General features: G+C 47.1%; 1 protein-coding gene across 3 annotated transcripts in view; it reads right to left on the bottom strand.

Moving 5' to 3' along the window:
• Positions 1 to 24,043, bottom strand: part of Scube2 (signal peptide, CUB domain and EGF like domain containing 2) — a 62,586-nt gene that overhangs the window by 31,256 nt on the left and 7,287 nt on the right. For 2 of the 3 annotated variants that reach the window (XM_076563447.1, XM_015997278.3), the window contains exons 4-12: positions 20,153 to 20,287; positions 14,909 to 15,034; positions 12,699 to 12,815; positions 12,503 to 12,592; positions 7,928 to 8,044; positions 6,821 to 6,943; positions 2,204 to 2,320; positions 676 to 798; positions 117 to 233 (exon numbers count right to left, since the gene is read on the bottom strand). In XM_076563447.1, the coding sequence (XP_076419562.1) occupies positions 117 to 233; positions 676 to 798; positions 2,204 to 2,320; positions 6,821 to 6,943; positions 7,928 to 8,044; positions 12,503 to 12,592; positions 12,699 to 12,815; positions 14,909 to 15,034; positions 20,153 to 20,287 (1,065 nt within the window). The remainder of the gene's footprint in view (positions 1 to 116; positions 234 to 675; positions 799 to 2,203; positions 2,321 to 6,820; positions 6,944 to 7,927; positions 8,045 to 12,502; positions 12,593 to 12,698; positions 12,816 to 14,908; positions 15,035 to 20,152; positions 20,288 to 24,043) is intronic. The other variant, XM_076563448.1, reaches the window with a different exon arrangement.

Raw genomic sequence — 24,043 nt, forward strand, 5'->3', positions numbered from 1 at the left:
AGGACATGGGCTGTCAAAGCAAGGGCCTCTGGTGGTCAAGAAGTATCTGGTCCAGAACCACATCTAAACCTACAGGCCCTGCCATGAGACCCTCCCCAGGGATTTATGCCACTCACCTGAAGAGAGGTGAATGCCAGAGTGACATCTGAGGAAGCACCTGTCTCCTCCGCCACTCTTACCACAGTGCAGGGACACACGGGGGGTCATGCTAGTGGGCAGGAAGCCCTTCACTTCTAGACAGGACAAAACACAGATACTTGAGGTAAAAGACGCATGTACGTAAGTACGTAAGTGTGATGAAGAGTCAGTGCGCCAAAGCCCCAAGAACGGAAGGCAGAGATGACCGACCTCCCCTTCCTCACCCGGCTGACTCAAGCCTCGCCTCGCACTGAGGTCAAGGAAGCCTTTGTCTGCTCTTCATGCAGAGGAGCACCCACGAAACAGAAGGAAGCTCCAATCTATGCAAAGCACAGAGCTAAATGTCAAGGAGCCTGCAAAGTATCTCCTGTTTTTTGGACTTGTTAAAGACCGGCTGCTGCCGCTTCAGGGACGAAGAGCCAATGGGAAAGGTTTACTTTGGGCCCAGTGGGGAATGGGAGCGTACAGAGTCTCAAACCCCTGGCTCAGGGTGAGCCTGTAGCCACATGTGAACTATGGAAGGGTGGAGCCTCTTACCCACACAGTCTTTTTTATTCCAGTGGAGCTTGAACCCTGGATGACACTGGCACTCGTAGCCACCCACTGTGTTGACACAAACGTGCTGGCAGCCTCCATTGTTGACACTGCACTCATTGGTGTCTGTGGAACAAAAAAACGGTCCCCTGTCATAACAGTACATCAAGAGCTGACTGCCTCTCCCTTGAGGAAGAAGCCGTAGGTGAGTCACATGGTTGACAGACAGTCGTTTACAGGGACATGCACTTGGCACCTGCTGACTGCACTCTGCACTCGACTGCATGAGCCTTGGTTGGCAGGTTTAGCCATTGACAGGAACACTCCGAAGGGAACACACCACTGTCGGGTGTCCAGACTCGGACCCTGCCTAGGCTTTGAACTTGAAACTCCACCATCCTCTGGGCTATATACCAAGGGAGACAGACAGAATTAAGACTCCCTACTTGACTGTTTCCACAGTTGAGAGAAGAAAAACTGTGTGCACCTACCTGTCTCCGATAACTTAGGACTGAACCCAAGCTAGAAGGTAGCGCCTAACTAGGCTGACATCTGTGTTCAAGGGGTATCTCACTGGGTCTCATGATGGATGGGGTAAGGTGGGGATATGCTTTCAGGTGTGCCAAGAATGTGTTGGGGGAGAGAAGGGAGACACTCTCACCTCTACTAAAACATCATTATCTGTTCTTTTCAAACACAGGGCACCCTCACAGGATAGGCAGGAAGTGTTCCAGCCCGTGGTCCCCAGTCCCACCTAGAATCACCATGGTGACCTTAGACAAGTTGTTCTGGAGTCTAGATCTATTCTCAATGACTTCTGACTGCCAGGAAAGTAGTATACCACAGTCTACTTGACCATAAGGGTATGAGACATGAGCATAGACTGTTAACTGGGCACAGGATAAAGAGAGAGAGTCAATGTCACTAGAATTGACTAGTTCTAGACCTAAGCCTTAACCGTAGGGCTTGAACCAAGGCTTTGCAGCTAGTGCTCAGGCAGAGCAGAACTAGGGGTCCCCTGCCAAGCCTCTCTGAAGACAGCACATTATCTTCTGCTGGGAAGAATGGGATGTTGTCTCAGCTCCTGCAAGACTTCCATTCTCCACATATGAGCACAAGTCAGTTCACTGGTGAGTCGATGGCTGACAGAGCTCAGGGCCCCGTTCCACACCTGATGTGCTCACATGGTAATATTAGCATATCCCTTTTAACGGATTCTTTTCTTGTTGCCACTCCCAAGAATGTACCCTTTGCCGGGCTGTGGTGGCGCACGCCTTTAATCCCAGCACTCGGGAGGCAGAGGCAGGTGGATCTCTGTGAGTTCGAGGCCAGCCTGGTCTACCAAGTGAGTTCCAGGAAAGGCGCAAAGCTACACAAAGAAACCCTGTCTCGGAAAAAAAAAAAAAAAAAAAAGAAAGAAAAGAAAAAAAAAAAAAGAAGAATGTACCCTTTGTCCCAGTTGAGGAAGACAAGCCTCAACTGTGGCCCTGCTCCCAGGCTCAGGCTCCCCATAGAGAGCCAGTCCACTCACCTCCACAGTGGGTGAAGCCATAGAGTGTGTACCCTCTTTTGCAGGCACAAACAAATGTACCAGGGTAGTTGATGCAACTGTGGTCACAGGTCCTTTCCAATGAGCACTCGTCCACATCTGTAATTATCAAAGAGAGGGGAGCTGATGCCCGCTCTGCCGTGTGAGGAGAGGTATTTATAGCAATCACAACTTGATGACTAACTTCAAAACAACACCGGTAAGGAAAACTGATCAACCCATCACTTTGCTCGTTTGTATCAAAGAATGTGTTGAAGGGCCCATCTTAACTATAGTCATTCCCAGGTTCCTTGGTTGTAAATTTTTTTAAGATTTATTTATTTTTATGTGCATTAGCATTTTGCCTGCATCTATGTCTGTGTGAGGGTGTCAGGTTCTCTGAAATTGGAGTTATAGACAGTTGTGAGCTGCCATGTGGGTACTGGGAACTGAACCAGGTTATCTCTCCAGCCCCTTGGTTGTAAATTCTATTGTAAAATATACTTGCTTTGAAGTTCATGTGATCCCTCTCGTTCATACTTATTTGCAGGGCTGAGAAATTTAAGTTATATAAATTGTGGGGTTTTTTTAGTTTTTGACAACTTGACACAAGCTGGGGTCATGAGAAGAGGGACTCCATTTGAAAAAAAAAATGTCTCTATAAGACTGGCTGGTAGACAAGTCTGTGGAGCATTTTCTTGATTAATAACTAAGGTAGGAGGATCCAGCACACTGTGGGCAGTGTCATCCCTGGGCAGGTGATCCAGAGTGGTATCAGAAAGCTAGCTGAGGGGCTGGAGAGAGATGGCTCAATGGTTAAGAGAACTGGCTACTCTTCCAGAGAACCCTGGTTCAGTTCCCAATACCCACATAGCAGCTCACAACTGTCTGTAACTCCAGTTCCAGGGGATCTGGCATCCTTACACATACATACAGACAAAACACCAGTGCTCATAAAATAAAAATAAATAAATAAAGTTTAAAAAAAAAAAAAAGCTAGCTAAGCAAGCCATGGAGAGAGCAAGCGAGTAAGTAGTGTCTCTCCACGGCCTCTGCTTCAGTTCCTGCCTCCAGGTTCCTGCCTTGCTTGAGTTCCTGCCCTGACTCCTTCCTTATCACTCCCTTACATGATAAGACATGTAAGCCAAATAACCCCGTTCCTCCCCATGTTGCTTTTGATCACAGCGTTTTGTCACAGCAATAGAAAGCAAACTAACACAGATGAAGGCAAATAAGATACCTAAAAATAGATTCATAACCTATTCTATAAATAATAAATGCTAGCTGTTCATTATTACTTTTCTATTTTTGTTTGTAAATGGTGAAACAAAATGAGAAAATGCTTTAACTGGAGACAGTTCTGGTTTCTACCTCTTCCTCATCTTTGCAGAATTACTCTTCTGCCCCCAATTGATCTGTGTCTCAATGCCCTCTGCATCCACACTCATACCCTCAGGGATTTTTCTATGAAAGATGCTGAAATCAGGTTGGTTAAGGCATAGATTGGATCTACTTGGAAAATCTCTTGGTTTTGTTACTCTTCTATGGTAGAGAATTAACATGTTACTCTTCCCAGTGCCCTCTGTCTATGTCCCTGGCTCAGTGGGGATATATCCCTAGAAGCAAGCGGGGCCATGCAAACCGGCCTCTGGAAGCTGCATCTATAGACCTGATCATGTTTTTTCCATCTCACTCCCAGAACTCTTGGAATGGTTTTAACTGGTGCCTCCAAATAGATAAACCTGGGTCATACTTAGTAGATGACAACCACATCATTGGAGTGGGCCATTTTTTCTATATCCAACATGCCATGAAGAGTTATAGTAATAAAAGAAAAAAAATAATAATAATAATTACTGGGCAGTGGTGCACGCCTTTAATCCCAGCACTCGGGAGGCAGAGGCAGGCGGATCTCTGAGAGTTCGAGGCCAGCCTGGACTACAGAGTGAGTTCCAGGAAAGAAGCAAAGCTACACAGAGAAACCCTGTCTCGAAAAACCAAATAAATAAATAAATAAATTAATTAATTAATTAATTAATTAAAATTAAAATTAAAATTAAATAAAAGGCAAACATGTTAGCCAAATGTGGTAGTGTGTGCCTGCACTTGGGAGGCTGAGGCAGTAGGATCACCATGAGTTCAAGGTCAGCCTAAGCTTAGGCAGTTTCCAGGCCAATCAGGACCCGATTCAACTCAAAATAATAACAGTAAATGAGGCAGGGGGTTCATGGATCAAGAAAAATGAAAAGGCAAAACACAGAAGGGCAAATTCTTGTAAAGCCCTTCTTCCCTGGGTTTTCCCAGCAATCCCAACAGTTTCTTCAGCAAATTCACTCTGTGAAAATATTTGTTCTACCAAGAGCAAAGATGGAAAATGAGAAAAAGTCAGTTTCTTCCCGAGGACTTGATGCCCATTCCGTGAGATCTGTTCCCAACTTCAGCCAGTTGCTGACAAAGTGCCCTCGTTCAGTAGCTGACTTTGGCTGCTCGATGTGGATGTCTGCTCTGCCAAAAATAATGAGATCACTTTCCTAATTCCTTTTTAATGTGTTTACACAACTTAAACATATTTCTTGCCCTATACATTAGGAAACATTATATGGAACAGCAAATTTGCTTTCCAAGTCAAACCAAAGAAAAACCACAAAATAATTACCTAGAATTAACTCACTGAATTTAAAGGAGAATGTATTTGAACTGCCAGGCAAATTTTATATTGAGAACAAAGGGAAGAAAAGCCTAGTTTACTCTGTAAAGTGTCTTTTTTTTCTCAATTGTTACATCTTTTGTCTTGTGTGTGTCTGTGTGTGTGTGTGTGTTCATGTGTGTGTTTGCACATTCGTATAAAGGCCAGAGGTCAACATCAGGGGCTTCTTCAATTGCTTCCCACCTTATTTTTTGAGGCAAGGTTTCTTTTTTTTTTTTTTTTAAAGATTTATTTATTTATTATGTATACAGAAGAGGGCGCCAGATCTCATTACAGATGGTTGTGAGCCACCATGTGGGTGCTGGGAATTGAACTCAGAACCTCTGGAAGAGCAGTCGGTGCTCTTAACCACTGAGCCATCTCTCCAGCCCCGAGGCAAGGTTTCTTACTGAACCTGAAACTTGCTGATTCCACTAAACTGGCTGGCCATTGAGCTGTAGGTGTTTTCCTGTCTCTGCCTCCCAGGACTGGAATTAGAGGCACACACCGCCACACTCAGCTGTGTAGGTGGGTGGTGGGGACCAAACCCAGGTCCTCATACTTACACGGCAAGCACTTTGCCCTCTGAACCATCTCCCAGCTCCCAGTGTTACATCGTATATTCTGATTTTTATACAGTGCTGGGCTTTGTTTTGTTCTTTGGTTTGAGGTTTTTGTGGTTTTGTTTGTTTGTTTGTCTGTTTTGCCTGGGTCTCTAGCCAGGCTAGTCTCAAACTTGACATGTAGCCAAGGATAGCTTTGAAGCTCTGGTCCTCCTGCTTCTACCTCCCTAGTGCAAGTGATCACGGGTGTGACACCCTGTGTAGGGTTTATGCAGTGCTGGAAGTCCAACGCAGGTCTTTGTGCATGCTAGGCAAGCATCTACCAACTGAGTTATACCTCCACCCCTCGATGAGCCCCAGATGCTGAGATGCCTAATAAGATAAGTAAGGCGGTCCTTATTCCCAGAAATGGAACAAGACAGTATATCTTTCCTGAGACTTTCTTCTTATATAGAAATAAGGCATGAAAGCTGTTCATTTACAATAGGAATGATGCTTGTCCTAAATCAATTGTTAACATTGACAACTGCTGTTCACCTTATGTGGGAAGGATACAGTCAAAAGGGAGTCTCTAGGGGCTAAAGAGATGGATCAGCATGAAGAGCATATACCACTCTTACAGAAGACTGGGTGGAGTTCAGCTCCCAGCACCTATACCAGGTGGCTCATAACTACCTGTAACTCCAGCTCCAGGGGATCTGATGCCTCTGTGGGCACCGTACATGTACCCACCCACACACAGACACACATACACATATTTAAAAATTAAAAAAAAATAAGTCTTTAAGTAAAAGAACGAAAATAAAAGGGGTCGTCAGGTCTATAATCTTCCCATGAGCCAAGCAGTATTTCTTCCACTCACTCCCTTTCCGCTCACCTCCAAGAGTAGTCATCCATGGTAAGAGCTAGAAGAGACCAGCTGCTTCTGGATTAACTGACCTCAACTTTTTGCTAGGAAGAAGTATTATCCCAATCTACAGATTTTTGCCACCAACTTTTGTCCAATATTCAATTGCAGTACAATAAATTTTAGAAAAGGAAAATGACCTCTAATCTCAAGCCCCAGCTGTGACTCGGCTTGTATCGTGTGTTCTGTTCCCTTTCTAGCAGCGCGCTCTGCTGTAGTCAGACCTGATGGACTTTCTAGGGTATTCTCGGATGCTGAAAGCTTAGCTTCCAAAACACATGTGAGCTACACCCATGTTTTCACTCAACGAAAGATGAAGCAGGTGCCATCCAGGTTGGAGACTGGAATCCATGACTCCATCAGGAGCAGGGTGAACTGGTCTCTACAAAACCCGGGCTCCCTCACACCTTCTCAGTCTCACCCAGGGGCTCCCTACACACCTCAGCTACCGTTTCAGCACATACCTTGGCAAGACTTCTCATCTGTTAATAATTTAAATCCTTTTCTGCAGCTGCAGTCAAAACTGCCCACGGTGTTTTTGCAGAAATGATTGCAGCCTCCATTCCGGGTCTGGCACTCATCGATATCTGGAACAGGCAAGCACTAGGGAACCAGGGAGCAATGGCTGCCTGGCTTTCCCCTGGTCCCCAAACTGCTGTTGTGTGTGTTGCTTATCCTCAGAAAGAAACAGACCCACAAGAGCACGTAAGCATGTTCACTGATGGTTTCAATCTTACAAGCATTTTCCTTTCTGGCTGAAAGACAAGTCCCTCTTCCAGTTACAATTTTGACTTTCCATGCCATTGAAAGCATTAAGGAAAGAACCCCTGGAAAGGAGTGGTGACATCATGTCTTATTTTATTCTCATCCTCTAATGTTCTCCAAAGATGAGACAACCTCCATTAGCATACTTTCTATTCTAGCCTAATGACTAAATCTGTAAGGGACAAGAGCTTTTGTTTTGGCAGATTACACAATGACCAAATGGTCTCAACGTTTTTAATGATTCCTGATACTTCATCTTATCTCTCCCCAGTTTCATCTCATAACCAGTTTATCTATCTTTTTATCATGCTAAAGAACTAACAAACCCTTTGTACTCTTGCCCATGAAAGACCAGCAGGTCATTAGGGTCTGTCTTCATTACTAAAAGTTAATGGTACAGTTATTCGTTAAGTGCCCTGGATAATAATCTCGGCCGTTATTTACATAGTAATCTTGAGGCTATTATTTATGATAGGTCGATCTTATCTGCTGCCAATGAATGTTCCATGAACTGCCTTTTGCTAATAAGGCCACTTGTCTGAAATGGATTATCTGATGCCTGCAGAGGCTGACCTTCTCAACAGTTAGTGTAATTAAGTCATTTCTAATTAAGCTTACTCAATTATAACCGTCCACTAGGCCAGGGAAGAAAAGCTCCCATCAATATGAATCATAAGCAAATCTGGAAGCACTCAAATGGTATGGAAGGACAGAACTACCTCTATCCACACATCAGCAGTGCAGGGCTCCCTCCACCCAGGCCCCCAGCCCCACAATCCCCCGGCTCCAGGACAAGGGAAGGCTACCTTTACATGTCTTCCCATCCAACTGGAGAGTGAATCCAACGGGACAACTGCAGTGAACACCTGTTGACGTGTCCTTACAGGTGCGATCACAGCCTCCATTGTTGACAGCACACGTTTCTGACGAGAGGTGGGAAGGACGGTTAGCTTCCTAAAGGAGTGCTGTTACAGATACTACTGTTTGACAACCCTAAAAGCAGAGAGGGTGCTCACGGGCACACCCCCAGGCCTCTGCCACCTGCAGCTGAGACAGAGAGAGATGGCTGCTGCTGCTTCTCCTGTTCTTCAAGAAGGGCTGCTCTAAAAACTGGTGACCAGAGGAATGAGGATACCTCCCAACCTGTAGAAACATTCTCCACCCACCACGGCTTCCTGCTGACCTACAGCCAACAGCCTGCCAAGTATGACCACTCAACCTGGCAGGCTAGATTGAGTGCTGAACATGGCAAAAGAGGATGTTCCTTTCTTATTCCAGAAGCTTCTCTTTCATCTGCGTGATGTGCCTATCCCCCATCCTGACCATTCTCTAGCTACCCACTAATGATTTTGTCCTTGCAAATGCCAATGTACTCACAAGTCTCTCTCTGAAAAGGCCTGTCATAACTACTGAAAATGAACTCCAGAAGTTCTTCATTTCTCATGGTCATTCTCAGTGACAGGCAAGTACTAGTCAACATGCAATGTTAGCACCCAGATGTCCAGAAACTTCCATAGCTACCTCATTTGAAAGCCTAGGGGAACAAACTTAGTACTAATTAAACGTGATAGCTGTACTCTCCTAACTTCACTCCACTGAGATTAAGTGTTTAACCGTGTAGCTCCTCAAGGAAAAGGAAAATGGAAGAGAAGGCAAAAAAGATGTCAACTATTAGGAAGGGGCATGTCAGTGGAGTAGGAAGTGAATCCCTCAGGTCTGCAGAGGGGCTACTGACAGGCAAAGCCATATGAACCCCAGAATCCAGGAAAGCCAGGAGTTAGAGATGGGACACTCTTCTAGAAGCAGAGGTGAAGATGGAGATTTTTTAAAAAAAACAAACAAACAAAAAAAAGTTTGCCTGAGAAACAGTACCCCCACACCCACCCCATGCCCCACATCTCACATCCCCAAGCTTTTATTTCCAGAGAGCCAGGTGATGACCGGGTCCCAGCTGCGGTGCGGTTCACACTGCAGTTCCCACTCTGAGAAGTCAGACCAGTGAGTGCATCAGGGATCACAGAGGGGGAAAGGCAGGCACAGCTGATGAGATGAAAGTCTGAGCCTGCAAAGACGACTGTTAAACCCACCCACCCAGACTCAGGCAGGAATGCTGGGGGCCAAGCTTCTATCCCAAGCAAGAGACTCAAGGATTCCTCAGATGCTAAACCAACTCGCCCAAATGGAAAGACGTCAGATGCGAAGTCACACAAACACAAAGCCCATCGATCAACATAAGATCCAACTGGCTTTTTAGGTTTTCTCTATCAAATATGAAAAACCAGTCAAGGATCACCAAATATTTAGGATATTTAGGATTTTAGATATATACCAAATCAAACAACAACAACAACAAAGAAACTTAGAGAAAACAAAGGTAACAGAGGAAGGAACTTGGAGAGATGGCTTGGTGGTTAAAAGTGCATCAAACTCTTGCAGAGGACCTGAGTGCAATTCCCAGTACCCACATTGAGTGGCTGACAACTGCCTGTAACCCCAACCCCTGGGGGAATGGATGCCTCTGGCTCCAGCCTCCGCAGGCATCTGTACTCACATGCATATACACACAATGAAAATAATAGCCATTTTAAAGAAGATAATATGGGGGAAAAGAGAGAGTAAAATACAGTTTCTTCAGGGGGGCAAGAAAAGCATTCATGAAATACGAGCAGGCCCCTTTAACAAAGACCAAAGTAAATGCTGGAAAAAAACAAGAAAGTGGAAATTTTAAAAAAGAATCTTGCAGGAAGATTAGAAGGTGGAAAAATGAGAAATCTAGAAAGTGAAACAAAAGATATAGAGAAGAGAGAAGAAAACTGGAGGATCCCGGGAGTTACTACTGTCAGCAGGCAAAGAACAAGGGGCAAGAGGCAGCCAGAGCGGCACCAAAGCGGACATGGTCTGAAATCTCAGACACCGAGGACAAAGAAAAGTCCCTGAAAATGTCCGGAGTGAAGCTCTTACAGGTCTCACACACTGGGGATGCGGCTCAGCTGGGTGAGGGTTTGCTCAGCATGCATGAAGTCGATGCATTGCTCCACCCCCAGCAATGCCTCGACTGTGGCACTGTAATCCCAGCGCCTGGGGCGGAAGCAGAAGTTCAAGGTCACCCTTAGCTCTGGTGAGTTCGAGGCCAGCCTGGGCTACATGAGATGGGGGGGGGGGAATGAAAGGAGGATGGGACAGGACAAGATGAAAATAATGAGCCCTGGTGTCAAAATTCTGAAGACAGAATGTTCTTTCCAACTCTGAATTCCATAATGAGCCAAATTCTCCATGAAGGCTGAAGGGAGAATGCATATGAAGGCACTTTGAGGGACATGAGGCTTTTAGAAACCTTTATCTCATCCACAATATGAAGTGCCAAACCAGGAGATCAGCAAAGGGGGTTCCTAGGCCCCTGGGAAAGGCGCAGCTGACCGAGCTGCAGGCCAGGAGTCGGCTCCGCAGCAGGCAGCGGCGGGAAGCCTCAGAGGAGACTGACGGCCAGAGAAGAGAATGGAGCTGAGACGTGCCGCTGCCTCTGAACACATTGGGAAGGGCTTTCTAAAGCCCTGCCAAAGACTCCCAAAGGAAAAGGAACCGGTGGGTGGTTCTTAGAAAACAGCTCTCCTACTTGCGACCAAAGAAAGCATAAAATGACAGTGCATTACAGGACTTGGGCAAATTGTGTGTAGATGCTCACAGTAACGTAAATACTTAACATTGACTTAAATTTCGATAAGCTATATTAAGGGCATGGGAGGAATGTGTGTATGTGTGTGTGGGGGGGTGCCTGAGTTTGAATCCCTAGCACCCTTTATTTGGGAGGGGAGAGGGAACAGGTGGCTCTGAGGAATTCAGTGGCCAGCCAGTCTAGTCAAATCTTGGTGAGCTCTGCATCAGTTCGAGAACCATGTCTCAAAACATAAAGTGGACTGTGCTAGAGGAAGATACCCAACATATAGATAGCTCTGGCCTCCGAGCTTGTGTTCAAGGGTGAGTGTTGTGTATGCACACACATGCACAAAGGAAGAAAGAAAAGAAAATTCAGCAGTAAGAGATCAGAACAGTCCCCTGCTTGGTAACCAATGGTTGGTCAATATCTTACCTGACTAGTCAACCCAGGAGCTATTAGATGGACAGTTTTAGTTCAGCCAAACCAAACTCTCCATTATAACGTGTCAAAAGATCTGTCTGGCCCCATCCCCACAGCTACTGCCTCTTCTCTCTCATCTCTAGCTTGGCTGGTGGGCTGAGGGCCAGCTGGCTCATGTCCCCCAGCCAAGTGCCGCTCTTCTCCATTCAGCTCCGCTAGCGCTGACATTGGCTGAGTCAGAGATGGAAGGCTGGTGGGCACAAAGACAGATAAACGGCCATGCTAAGCTGGAGGCTGCCCAGAACGCTCTGTCATTCCAGCTAATCAGAAAGAGGGGAGTCAGCCTTCCACGGCCACCCACTGCATCCCACAGCCTGGATGGACTCTGGGCACTTCTGCATATTATTATCTTTTGAAAAAAAATCTATTATGTTTATTTATTATGTATGTGTGTAATGTGCATGTGCCACAGCACATGTGTGGAGGCCAGAGGACAGCTTGTGGGAATCCATTCTCTCCTTCCGCCGTGGAGGTCCCAGGATCAAACTCGGGTCATCAGGCTTGGCTGCAAGCATCCGTTCCTACTGAGCCATGTTGAAGACCTCACATTATTATCTTAATTGAATTCCCTGATAACCCTAAAAGATTTTATTACATCCTATTTATTTTTATTTATTTATTGCTCAGGTGGGGGGGGGCGTCTCACTATGTAGCCCTGACTACTGGAACTCATTATGTAGACCAGGATAGCCTCCATCTCACAAAAATTTGCCTGCCTCTGCCTCCCAAGTGCTGGGAATAAAGGTGTGCGCCACTATGCCTACCTTACATTTATTACCACTATGTAAGCAAGGTGACCTTGAACTTCTTATCCTCCTGCCTCCACTTCCTGAGTACTAGGATTATAGTCATGGGACATCAAGCTCAGTTTATGCTGTGGTGAGGGTCAAACCTAGGACTTTGGACTTGCTGGGTAAGCACTCTGACTGAACCCACCCTTACATCCATTTTAAAGAGAGACCGACAGACAGGGAGAGTCTCGGAGAGGCTTGCCACGTCTCACAGCTAGCTGGGCAGTGCTAGGACATTAACCTGATTATTCCAATGACTTGGCGCAGACCCAGGGGTCCTGGACTATGACTAAGGGACAGTTTGGGGACAAGAAAAAACATATCCTGGCTTCAGAGAAGCTGCGCATCCCAGTCCAGTTGGCCTTGGGACAGGTGGGCTCTGAGCGCAGGCCTGATGCAGTGAGCCAGAGAGGGAGGGGACAATGACAGGCCGAGGGGCAGAGAGGGTGGCATACCCATGAGCAGCCGCCGTTTCACCCGTTTATCTCCGTCTGCCGCTGACGTGCCATTGCTCTCTGGCCCCTCCAGGATGGTGCCCTCTTGCTCTACAGGAGAAGCAAAGTCACAGTTGTCAGCCTGCATGATCCGGTTTGGGGTAGGGGAGGGCAGGCTGAGGCAAAGCCTCCCCCGGAATGAGGGAAAACCACTCACCAAGGCAGCTCCTCCCATCAGCCTGCAACCTGTACCGTGGGTGGCAGCTACACTCGGGGCCTTCAGCTGTATCTTCACAGGAGTGCTGACACCCACCGTTTCCATGGTTACAAGTCACTGAGATCAAAATGAGTCAATACGTAAAGCACAGGTTTCCACAACCAGGCCTGGGTTTGTTTCCAAAGAACTTCTTACTTTTCCAGACAGGGTCTCACTATGGAGTAGCAACTCCGTGCGTAACTCACTATGTAGCCCTCGCTGCCCTTGAACTCACAAAGATCCACCTGCTTCTACTTCCCAAGTGCTGAGATTAGAGGTGTGTACCAACAGTGCTTCCCCCCAAAACTGATTTATACTCTGCAGGAATCTGAGCACCTAGTGCACATCTGACACTCAACATAGAGACGGACCTTCCACTCCGACACTGTCCGCGTCTGTGTATGCAGTGGCACCGTGTCACAGGAGTACCAAAAGCAAGGCCTGAGCCAAGTGACACAGAGAGGGAGATGGGAAGGCTGGGGTGGGGAAGCAATTCACTACCTGGGGGAATTATGCCAAGTGGCTGATGCTAGACTACTGCTTCCCTCTCTGGTGAAGTGTGCCTGTCACCCCTGCTGCACTCAGGGCTTCTGGGAAATTCTCTAGCACTATGTCTGGGACAAACTGACAGTATTTAATTTGCGTGTCTATGTAAGGGCAGCTGTCGTCAAAGTTCACCTGGTTTCCTTACAAAGGAAGGTAATCATAGGAAATGGCAGCTCTTTGCACACAGTGAATGCAACATCAGCCAAGCATTAGGAAGACGGTGTATGAAAGCGCTGAGGGCCGGCCAAAAAACCAACTTAGAAAAGCCAACTATAAAACTGTGTGACTGCACCAGGGAGGTGGCACACACCTTTAATCCCAGCACTCAGGAAGCGGAGACAGGGGGATTTCTGTGAGTTCCAGGCCAGCTACACAGTGAAAACCTGTCAAAAAACAAGCACCAAAAAAAAAAAAAAAAAAAAAAACCTAACTATCAGGCAACTGACTGAATTAACTCTGGCAAAGGAAATAGGAGAGAGGATACAGATTTTTCACTATATGCCTCTGAGTGTTTAAATTTTTGCATATGTAATTTTTCTAATTTTATATTTGTGCTATAATCACACCTATGTAAGAACTGGGCATGCATATGAATGATAACTAAATAGGAATGCGGGGGGGGGGGGGTACAAACTATGTTATGTGATTCTGAGTTATGTTCCCCCTCTTTTTTTTTTTTTTTTTTCCCGAGACAGGTTTTCTCTGTGTAGCTTTACACCTTTTCTGGAACTCGTTTTGAAGACCAGGCTGGCCTCGAACTCACAGAGATCCTCCTGCCTCTGCCTCCCAAGTGCTGGGATTAAAGGTGTGCACCACCACCACCACCACCACCACCACCACCACCACCACCACCACCACCACCACCCAGCTTCCCCCTCTTTTTGTGGTCTTTTGAGATAGGATCTCATGTAGCCTAGGATGCGATCCAACTCATTCTATAGCCAAGTATCCAAGAATGACTTTAAACTCCTGATCCTCCTGCCTCCACCTTCAAAGTGCTGGGATCACAGGAATGTGGCTTTTAAAAAAATTCCTCAAATGTTATGACAAACAGTATTTAAGCGAAATCTAAGTGAAATTTAGATTAAATCTAGATTTAAGTGAAATCTAAAAGACGTTTAATTTAAAAAGAGGGGAAAAAAAAGAGCTGGGTGGTGGTGGCACACACCTTTCATCCCAGCACTTGGGAGGCAGAGGCAGATGGATCTCTGTGAGTTTGAAGCCAGCCTGGTCTACAGAGCGAGTTCCAGGACAGCCAAGACTACACAAAGAAACCCTGTCTCAAAAGTAGGTGGGGGAAGAAAGAAAGAGAGAGAGAGAGAGAGAGAGAGAGAGAGAGAGAGAGAGAGAGAGAGAAAGAAAGAAAGAAAAAGAGAAAGAAAGGAAAAGAGAAAGAAAGAAAGAAAGGAAGGAAGGAAGGAGTTTTTTGGTCTGGTGTGAGCCCAACGGGCACAGGCACCTGTTACTGAGTCTGGTGACCTAAGTTCAATCCCTAGAACCTGGTGGAAGGAAAGAAAGACTCCTACAAGTTGCCCTTGTGTCCCTGAGTTGTGGCTGTGCCTGATGGTTGTTCTGACCCCAGGGTAGGCTGTCCCCACCTCAGCTGAGTGACAGGTCATACTTACAGATACAGTCTCTCTGGTTCTTAGCCAGCTCAAAACCAGGCCTGCATTCACAGGCAATGCTGCCCCTCGGGGCCTCTTTGCAGAGGTGACTACAGCCATGATCCTTGTTCATGCAGCTCAGGCCCTCTGTAAAACAACAGCATGTAGCAGGTGACACTGGGAAGAGCTGCCAGGGAGGGCAGGGGGAAGGCCAGAGGCTTGCCCTCCTGGGTCTCTACTGCTCCCATGTTTTATTGATTTTTATTTTTTGAGACAGAGTCTTTCCTGCTTTGTAGCCCAGGCCAGTCTTGAACTCCCTATGTAGTTCAGACTTGCCTAAAACTCATTTTGCTCTTGCCTCTACCTCCCAAGTACTGGGTTTGTAGGCCTGTGCCACCCTACATAGCCCCAGCCACACTGTTTTAAAGACTGTCTGGCTGGTGAGATGGCTTGGTGGACAAAAGACACCACCAAGCCTGGCCAACTGGGTTTTATCCCTGAAAGCTACACAGTAGGAGAGAACCAATCCCCACAAGTCGTCCTCTGACCTTCCTTCACACATGTGCAATGGCCTGTGGGTATACACAGGAGTGCACACACACACACACACACACACACACACACACACTAAACAAATAAAAAGAATATGTATTAAAATCAGGTAGGACAATTAACAGAGACATGAAAGATTTCTTTTGTCACCTAAGAGATAGAATGCCTCAATTTTCCTAAAGAAGAGAAGCTGAGGCTGGAGAGATGGCTCTGCTGTTAAGAGCACTGGCTGCTCTTCCAGAGGACCTGGGTTCAATTCCCAGCTTCCACATGATGACCCATAGCCATCTCTAACTCCAGTTCCAGAGGATCCAGCTTCATTTTCTGGCCTCTGTGGGCACCAGGCATGCCCGTGGTCACTGACATACATGCAGGCCAAACACTCATACACATAAAATAATCCTTTAAAAATAAAGAAAAGGAGCCCTCCCAACAAGCTGGTGCCTTCATCCCAGAAAGCAGTATCCAAATTTTTATGTCTGCTATATATTTACATTCCTTCATCAGGAGTACACAGACAGCTGCCTAGAGGCCTCTCTTAAGTGACCCTCAGTTTTTCTCTTGGCCCCTCCCTCCACATGCTCAGAGCATCACGCCTCTCACAGACAGCATGATACAACAACCACAAGAATTAAAGGAGAGAGGGGAGGATTTCATGCACGTGGGCTCCTTTAGCTGCCACATAATGAAGTTAGCTGTTCTGTAAGAGTCCCTCAGACCCAATCTGTGCTAATGGTGGTGGGAAAGAGGATACATCAGGGAGCTGCGATCCTTGGTGGTTTAACAAACATCTAAAGCAGCAGTTCTTTCTCAACCTTTCTAATGCTGTGACCCTTTAATACGCTTCCTCATGTTGTGGTGACCCCCCCCCACCATAGAATTATTTTCATTGCTACTTCATAACTATAACTTTGCTACTGTTGTGAATCGTAAATATTTTTGGAGGTAGAGGTTTGTCAAGGGGGTTGCGACCCATGGGTTGAGAATACAACAGCAGAAGAAGCGTGTATGTGCATTATCAGCGGCCTGCCTCGTTAGGAAACCAGTTCGCCGAGACCTTGCTGCCTAGGTACCCAAGCCAAGCATATGCTCAAGATGTCTTCTGGGTCAGGACTGTATTAGCAAGGATGTGCACACATGTTGTTTCTTGGCATTTGTGTGGTACAACTCAGAAACACCCCTGAGAGAGGGGTTTTGGTTCTCAGTGCTTAGAGAGCCCACGAGACTTTCTAATTCTAGACTTGGAGGACTGTTTTAAACTTGCGTTCTGGAAGGTTTTATTCAGCTTCACTAGGACTGAACACTATTCTGTATTCTGCCCCTAAAGCCATAGCCAATAGACTCTGGTGAAGCGAGTGAGTCTCCTCTCTATGCCTGTGTGTCTGGGGAAGAGCTACTTCCAAAGACATTTCTATTTCAAAAGACAGCGCAGCAGTTAGGGCATCCTCTGCTCTCTTGGGTCTGTCCAAGACCACCTTGGTTTTCGTCTGACAGTTCTGAGCTGCATGCCCCCGCACACAATCTGCTGCATGCTGCTGGGATTCACCGCCCCTGCCAAGGGCTGCTGTGGAGTACACAGAAAGAGGTCTGCACTGGGCTGCTGCGAAGCTCTCTCCGCTCCGGCTGCTCCTTTATGAAGATGTCATTCACAGGAGGTGAGCGCTGCCCATGGAGGGAGTGGCCTTCCCTCCCCCAAAAGACCCAGCAAGTCCTGCGTTTGTCTTTGGGTCAGTGGAGCATTTGAAGTCATTGAGTCGGGGTGATACTTGCAGGTAATTGTTAACAGTGCTCAAAATACGGTGGTAGGAACCCATAGAAACTCTATCCGCAAACAACTTCCCTTCACCTTCGGGATATTTTACTCTGTTTATGTGCCTAAGTCATTTGCAAAGTGACCTTTGCTGCCCCAGAGCCATTCATTTATCCAAGAAATATTTTTTTCATAAGAAAGACCAGAAGCCATCAGGATATACAGAGAAGCTGTCTCTGGTGTCCCCTCATAGCAAACTGGACCTAAAGTCACCAGGAGGTGAGAACTGTGTAGGTGGCTGTTCAAGAGGTGACCCCCAAAGCATTTCCCAGCACCTCAAAACACGGCCATGGTTAGGAGGCAGATGGATCTGGTTCAAACCAGGAAGCCCAGCCAGGGCACTAACTCTCTTAAGACCTGGTCTGGTAGTCATGTCTAAAGCTAAGGATTCACCAAAAGGGAAGATGCTCAGAAACCCTGGAGATACCCCAAATTTTGCTCCCTGGCCAGGCTTCCACTTTAGGATATTTCTGGAAACTTAGAATAAGGAGCCAGCCTAGTCTACAGAGTGAGCTCTAGGACAGCCAGGGCAACACAGAGAAACCTTGTCTTGAAAAAAAAATTATTAGTATTATTAAAATAAGGATATTATTTGGGAATGTGACAGAAAATATTATACAAAATGAGAAATATGCATAGTCTTCCTTATGGCCCGATGTCTCCCAGCAGCTTGGCCAGGACATCAGTACACTGTCCAAATACGCTCAGAGCAGACAAGACAAAAGAGAAATGCTCATTTTGAGAGCCTGAGCACCCCTGAATAGGAACAAAGGCGGGCTGAGGGTGATGTTTCTCTCCAGCCTACCCTTCATTACATGGGTGAAAACACACGTTCTCTTTATCACAGCTTTGGGCTTTCTAAAGATTTCCAACAAAAAATGCAGTAGCTTGAGTTTCCATCAAAGTCAGCTACTAGTTCTCCTTATTGAAAAATACTTAGTAAATTATTATTTTAAAAAAAAACAGTATCAATAGAAAATACTTGCCTGTGATGTTAACTTTCTTTTACCCACTTTCCATGGTGAATTTTAGAGTCTGTTTGAATACAGTCTCCAAGAGGAGACTGTATACATGAAGGAGGGAGTCCTAAGATTTTTTAGAAGTCGTTTAGTTGAAGAATGAAGTCCTCAGGAGGAAGGGGGTCACCACTGCAAACCGCTGTAACCTGCTGGCTCACACTGGCAGGAATCTGCCCAGCAGTCAGGTTGAAACACAACAGAGAACCAGAGCGCTTCCAGACCACAAAGGCAATTCTTGGATTTGGGTTTTAGTTCCAGACATCTATGTTCATGTTAAGTACTCATCAGGGGATCCAAGAATGTCTGAATTGTGGAAGGGTTAGAATTCTAATACAGCTCGCAGAACAAACTGCCTTGGTGTTTACCTCTGCTCTGAGAAACCTGGTTCTCAAATCAGTCTAGGGGCTGGTAGGAGGGGAGAGGAGGCTCAGCCAGGGGTCTGGAACACAGTGTAAGCAGGAGACCAGAAGCCCTGCGAGCTGCTGTGGGTGGGCGGAGTCTATCCTGGGGGTGGAGGCAATGGCTTTTCCAGCAGCGGGTCATTGCCTGCCTCCCCAGCCACCAGAGGGGAAAGTCAGAGCAACTTCCCTGGAAGCAGCTTTGAGCAACTGAAAGGCGAGGTGCTCTGAGATTCCCATCACTCTCTGCCTGACTCCTTAAATGAGTCCCATCTTGTTCTGACTTCCTGTGAAATGTCATTCAATGCCACCAGAATCCAGAGACCCCCGCAGGAAGAAAGAAGCCATGGCCACCCTTCAAGGGCCACGCCTAACATGAGAAGAAATCAGAACAGTGTCTCTGACTCTCCCCACATGAGCACTGAGAACGAGGAGATGAGGGTGACAACGACCATCAACTTCCCCAGCGCTCCTATCGGGTGTAACCTAATGCACCATTCTTGGAAAATGGGGCAAAATCATCTTCCATGAAGAAACCCGTGAAAAGTCCACTAAAGCCACGATAAACAATAAATGTATGAGTTTGTAATTAAATAATGGAAAGAACTTTTAAAGAGATTCCACTCTTAAGATGTGGGAATCCATAAGCATCTTATGCTAAAATGAATTGTCTAATATTTGGGCTCCTAAATCTAAAAACAGTCAGATGCAACAGCAGAGAAATGCAGCCACTAAGATGTGCCGTTGGCTTAAGAAGAAGCAGAGAATAAACAGATGACATCCAGTTAAAAATAACTGATTGGCCACTTGCTCTTAATGCTCTCCCTCCCAAGACTCCGTCAAAGTCATAGGAATTTAAAAACAGTACTAATAGAAGACACAAGCTCCAAGCAGCGAGTGGGGGGGGGGTGTCAGAGAGTGGTAATAGCTGAATGGGTGAGAGGAAGAGAACATAGGGTCCTCCAGTCAAGAGGGAGTCTCACCCCTCTTCCACCCCTCACACCCCCACAGAGCCCTAGAAGCGTAGAATACAAGAAACTCAAAACTCAGGGAAGGGCCAGATGTGGCTGGAGGCTGCAAGAGGCTGGTCCCGGGGGAGGATGCAGCTCCCACTCCTGCCCTGACTCCCAAGAGCAAGGGGCAGGCTTGCACTGGTACTGTGGTTTGCAGCATCCTTTTGAAAAACTTGGCAAATAATACACCTTATTTCTCCAGAACCATGTACTGATGTTTGAAATGCACTCTATTTAGAGATTAGGATCAGAGGCTGTGAAAGATTGCAGGGACCTCAGAGACCCCACAGACTGCCACGTTGCTAGGTGATGAAGATGAAGGTAACAGAACTTGCCATGTCTCTCTAGCAGTGCATTCTGGACTTGTCCCCAGCCTCCAAAACTCCCTAGCACTCTACTTCCCTGATTGTGTATGACTGGGAGTGGGGACTCGGATAAGACCCTGCCTCCCACCCTCAGCCAGGCTAAGGTACCTTCTGAGCGGTGAATGCAAGTGTGCTGATTGTCACTCAAAAAGAAACCTTCTTTGCAGCGACACTCATAGCTCCCCACGACGTTGATGCAGGTGTGTTGGCAGCCACCATTGTTCTCCAGGCATTCGTCCACATCTGGAGGGAGAGATGGATCAAGAGTCACTTTCACTGCTGTTTCAAACACCCCAGCCAGCCAGGGGACTCAGGGACTACTGCTAAGGGACTCCCTCTTGTCCCTGATTTGCAGAAACTCTCAGAAAGCTACAGCCCAAGGAGGCTATGATTGATTCACCCAGCCCCAGTGGGTCCATGGGTCTGAGGCTCACCTAGACAAGCCCCTGAGACAATAAAAGCCATGGAACATCTTCACTTTCTAAAGCACAGGGCTAGATGGGCAAGATAATGCTTTGCTTCCCCCAGAATGCCTTCAGGAGAGAAAAGGACAATGTACAATGGGTCCTAAGATAAGAGGAAGGGTGGGACAGGAGAGAGCAGGTAGGTGGCATGTGATTGCGTGCTATCAGCATGGCCTTTATGGGAAGAGCTGATAAGGGATGGCCCTTAGGATTCCTTCAGTTATAAACCTGGAGGAAAGAGATTTCAGGCTGGAGTGCCAGAGCCCTCCCCTTGCACAGAGGCTGGGAAGCTCTGAGTATATTGGATAGCAGTGAGTCATTCCATTTGGCCGGAGCCTGGGAGACGTGGAGGGAAGTCACAGGAGATACATTCAGGAGGATAGATCAAGGTCACAGTGCTGCTGGGTCTTAAATATCTAGAAACTTCTGTTTTACTTGGGAGGCAGTTGGGAAGCTCTGGAGTGGGGTGACACAGTCAGGCCCCCTCACAGGGAAATCTAAGGCAGCAGTAGGGTAGAGGGGAAATGGAAAGCCTAGGGTCTGGCACACGTGTGTACCCAAGACCACCCAAGCCAGTGCTGTGGGAGGAAACAGAGCAGAGCAGCTGCCCTTGGAAGCTGGAGAGGCAGACATAGAAAACTGCTGGGTAGACAAGACGCCCCCAGGAGGGTGTCACTTTTTCAATGCTCCCTAGAGGACAGAAGGAGGTTTCTAGAAAGACCGACACTGGTCTCAAAGACAGGGTTGTTCCCTTCCCCCAAGGTAGAAAGAGACATCGTAACACGCTGAAGTGCGAGCACCCAGCAGCATGAGGGAGCAGAGGGAGAGCGGGCAGAGAACACTGTGGGGTGGTGTGAACACAGCTTCGAGCACCATTCCCTAAGCCAGAAATGTGGGAAAGCAGAATGCACAAGGCATGTGGAGAATTCTGGACAGTGCCAGGGGCCGGGAAGATGCAGAGGAGTCACCAGGAGTCCCCAGAACCTGGGAAGGCCTTGACAGAAAGGAAGTAAGGCTCTCTTGACCTTTACTGCAACTCACCCCTTAGGGAACCCTCCTTCCGCTATGGTTGAGACCCTGGCACAGCTGCACTGAGCCACTGGACAGCCTCCTCGGTACTCTCTGTGGGTCCCCACTAAGCATACACTCCTGGCAGATACAGATTTTTGTGATACAATATAATATAATATGATATAATATAATATAAAATAGCATTCATTTGTAGAGACTGGACATAATGTCATGTCAATGGATCAGCAACAAACAGCAGAGTGTAGATGACCAGAGCCAAGAAGAAAACTTTCAAAAGTACCTCAGATATCACAAAGGCTCAAGACAAAAAGCTGATTTAAAAAAAACAAAAAACAAAAACCTTCTCCAGTTTAATACGTCATGTGCCTATCACTGAGTCCTGGGTGTATCTGTAACCAGAACACTCACATTTAAATGTCTGTTATCTGGTTTCAAGCTTCAGATCTCACAGGCACGGGTCCTCCTACACTACCGAGCAACGCTCTCCTAAACTGATGGGACTGCAGCCATCCCCTGAAGCCTAACAAACTTGCCCTGTCTATGCCAAAGGGTGAAGGGAGCACATTCCAGAGCAGAAGCCCGTGCCGGGACACCTGGCCTAGGCATTCTGCAGCGAGGGCTCATGGTGAACCGGAGAGGCCTAGCTCCCTGGCATGCCTGAAGGTAAGCTCTCCTGAGCCACAACAGGCCCCGCCCCCCATTCCACGTGTCGCTTACTACGTGTTCTCTCCAAACAACCAACAATGTGGTGTGCAGCTGGGTGACACTCTGATATGGAATAAAATACAGTGTGTGTTCAGATAACAAGTCTGGGTCAGGAGCTAGTGGGTATCTTCAGGCTGCCTTGTAGCAGCCCCCAGATGCCTGGCTACATCCTCCGGTGACATCAATGAAGCTGAACTTGGTGAGGCCCGGGCAGTGGTGCCTGTTAAACCTCTCAGAAGAACCGCTGCTACAAAGCCAAATAGCCATGACATAATTTGCCATACCCAGAAGTGAATCAGGTGGGTGGCTGCAGGGGAGAGTTGTATCGTTTCCCGTGTCTTTGCTTCCCAGACTACGGTGCTGAGGGCCTCGGAGCTGGAGGGTGTGTCAGAGCTGAGAGGTGTTTGTGCTCTGCACACTGCCTGGTATATTTGTAGCTAATGTGTTTAGGGGGCTGGCCATGGGGAAGGAATCACCCCAGAGAACACAGGAACCTGCCACTCCAGACATATCTGGGCTTTGAGCTCTTTCTTGCCACAAATGGACAGCATTCACTCGCGTCTTTCTTCCTCCTCCCTCTCTTCTTGCTTCTCCTTCTTCTCTTCTTCAAGATAGGGTCTCATGTAGCCCAGGCTGGCCTCAGACTCACTATGTAGCTAAGGATAATCTTGAACTCCTGATCTTCCTGCCTCTGCCTCCAGAATCCTGAGATTACAGATGGGCACCACTCTATCTGTTTTATGGGGTGCTGGAAATTGAGCCCAGGGATTTGTGCAGGCTAATCAAACATTGTACCAAAGGGTAGAGAGATGGCTCAGAGGTTGAGAGCACTGGCTGCTCTTCCAGAGGACCATGGTTCAATTCCCAGCACCCACATGGCAGCTGTCTATAACTCCTGTTCGGACACCCTCACATAGACATACATACAGGCAAAATACCAATGCACATAAAATTTTAAAAAGTAAAAAGAAAGTTCTCCAAACTGAGCTATATCCCCAATCCTCTACTACCTTCCCTTGAGGGATCTTTAGCCTTTGCATACAGGCTCAGTGGACACCTGGGGTCTCTACAAAGTAGATGTTTGTCAGAACCCATGAAGAGACCCCAGGTAGGTGACAAGGACATTCCGCTGAGCCATCTGTTATTGGCTAAGGCAAGACTCTAGGCCTGGAAATCTGTGGGCTTGTGTTCAGAAAGCCCCAGTCAGCCTTGGCTGACATTGTTAGGCCTTGGATTGTTCAGCCTGTTGCTCCAGGGAGCTCCCACCCCACAGTGATGACCAGGTCAGCCATCAGATACCAACCCTCAAAATGACCCTTTTGGCAAACCAAAAGGGAAATCTTCCTCCGAAGATGGAAGACAAACCAACAATAACAACAGAACCCTAGCGTGTATGTTGTCCCACAAGTTGAATTGTCTGAATTTTAAACGCATTGTGACTTATTTCCGTTCTATCTCGATGTATTCTTTTGAGGTGCTGCCTGCTCAGGAGGAGTTTTTACTCCCCTAACCACCCACGATGTCTGACTGACAGCTGCAGGCCCGGAAGCCCACTGGCCCATACACTCAAAGCCTGGCCTCTCTCATGGGCACAGACAAGAAAGGCCCACACCAGGTAACACTGGAATCTCATATCAGGGCTGAATCCCAAATAGAACGTTCTTCTTCTCTCCCACACTCCAGAGCCCAGCCTTTCAAACACAGCTCAGCCTGGACTTAGAGAGAGAGGAAGGGATGTTCGTGTGGGTGTCTGCATGTGTGTATGTGTGTGAGGTCAGAGCTCAACGTCAAGTGTCTT

This window comes from Peromyscus maniculatus, chromosome 1 (assembly GCF_049852395.1).
Source record: "Peromyscus maniculatus bairdii isolate BWxNUB_F1_BW_parent chromosome 1, HU_Pman_BW_mat_3.1, whole genome shotgun sequence".
Lineage (NCBI taxonomy): Eukaryota > Metazoa > Chordata > Mammalia > Rodentia > Cricetidae > Peromyscus > Peromyscus maniculatus.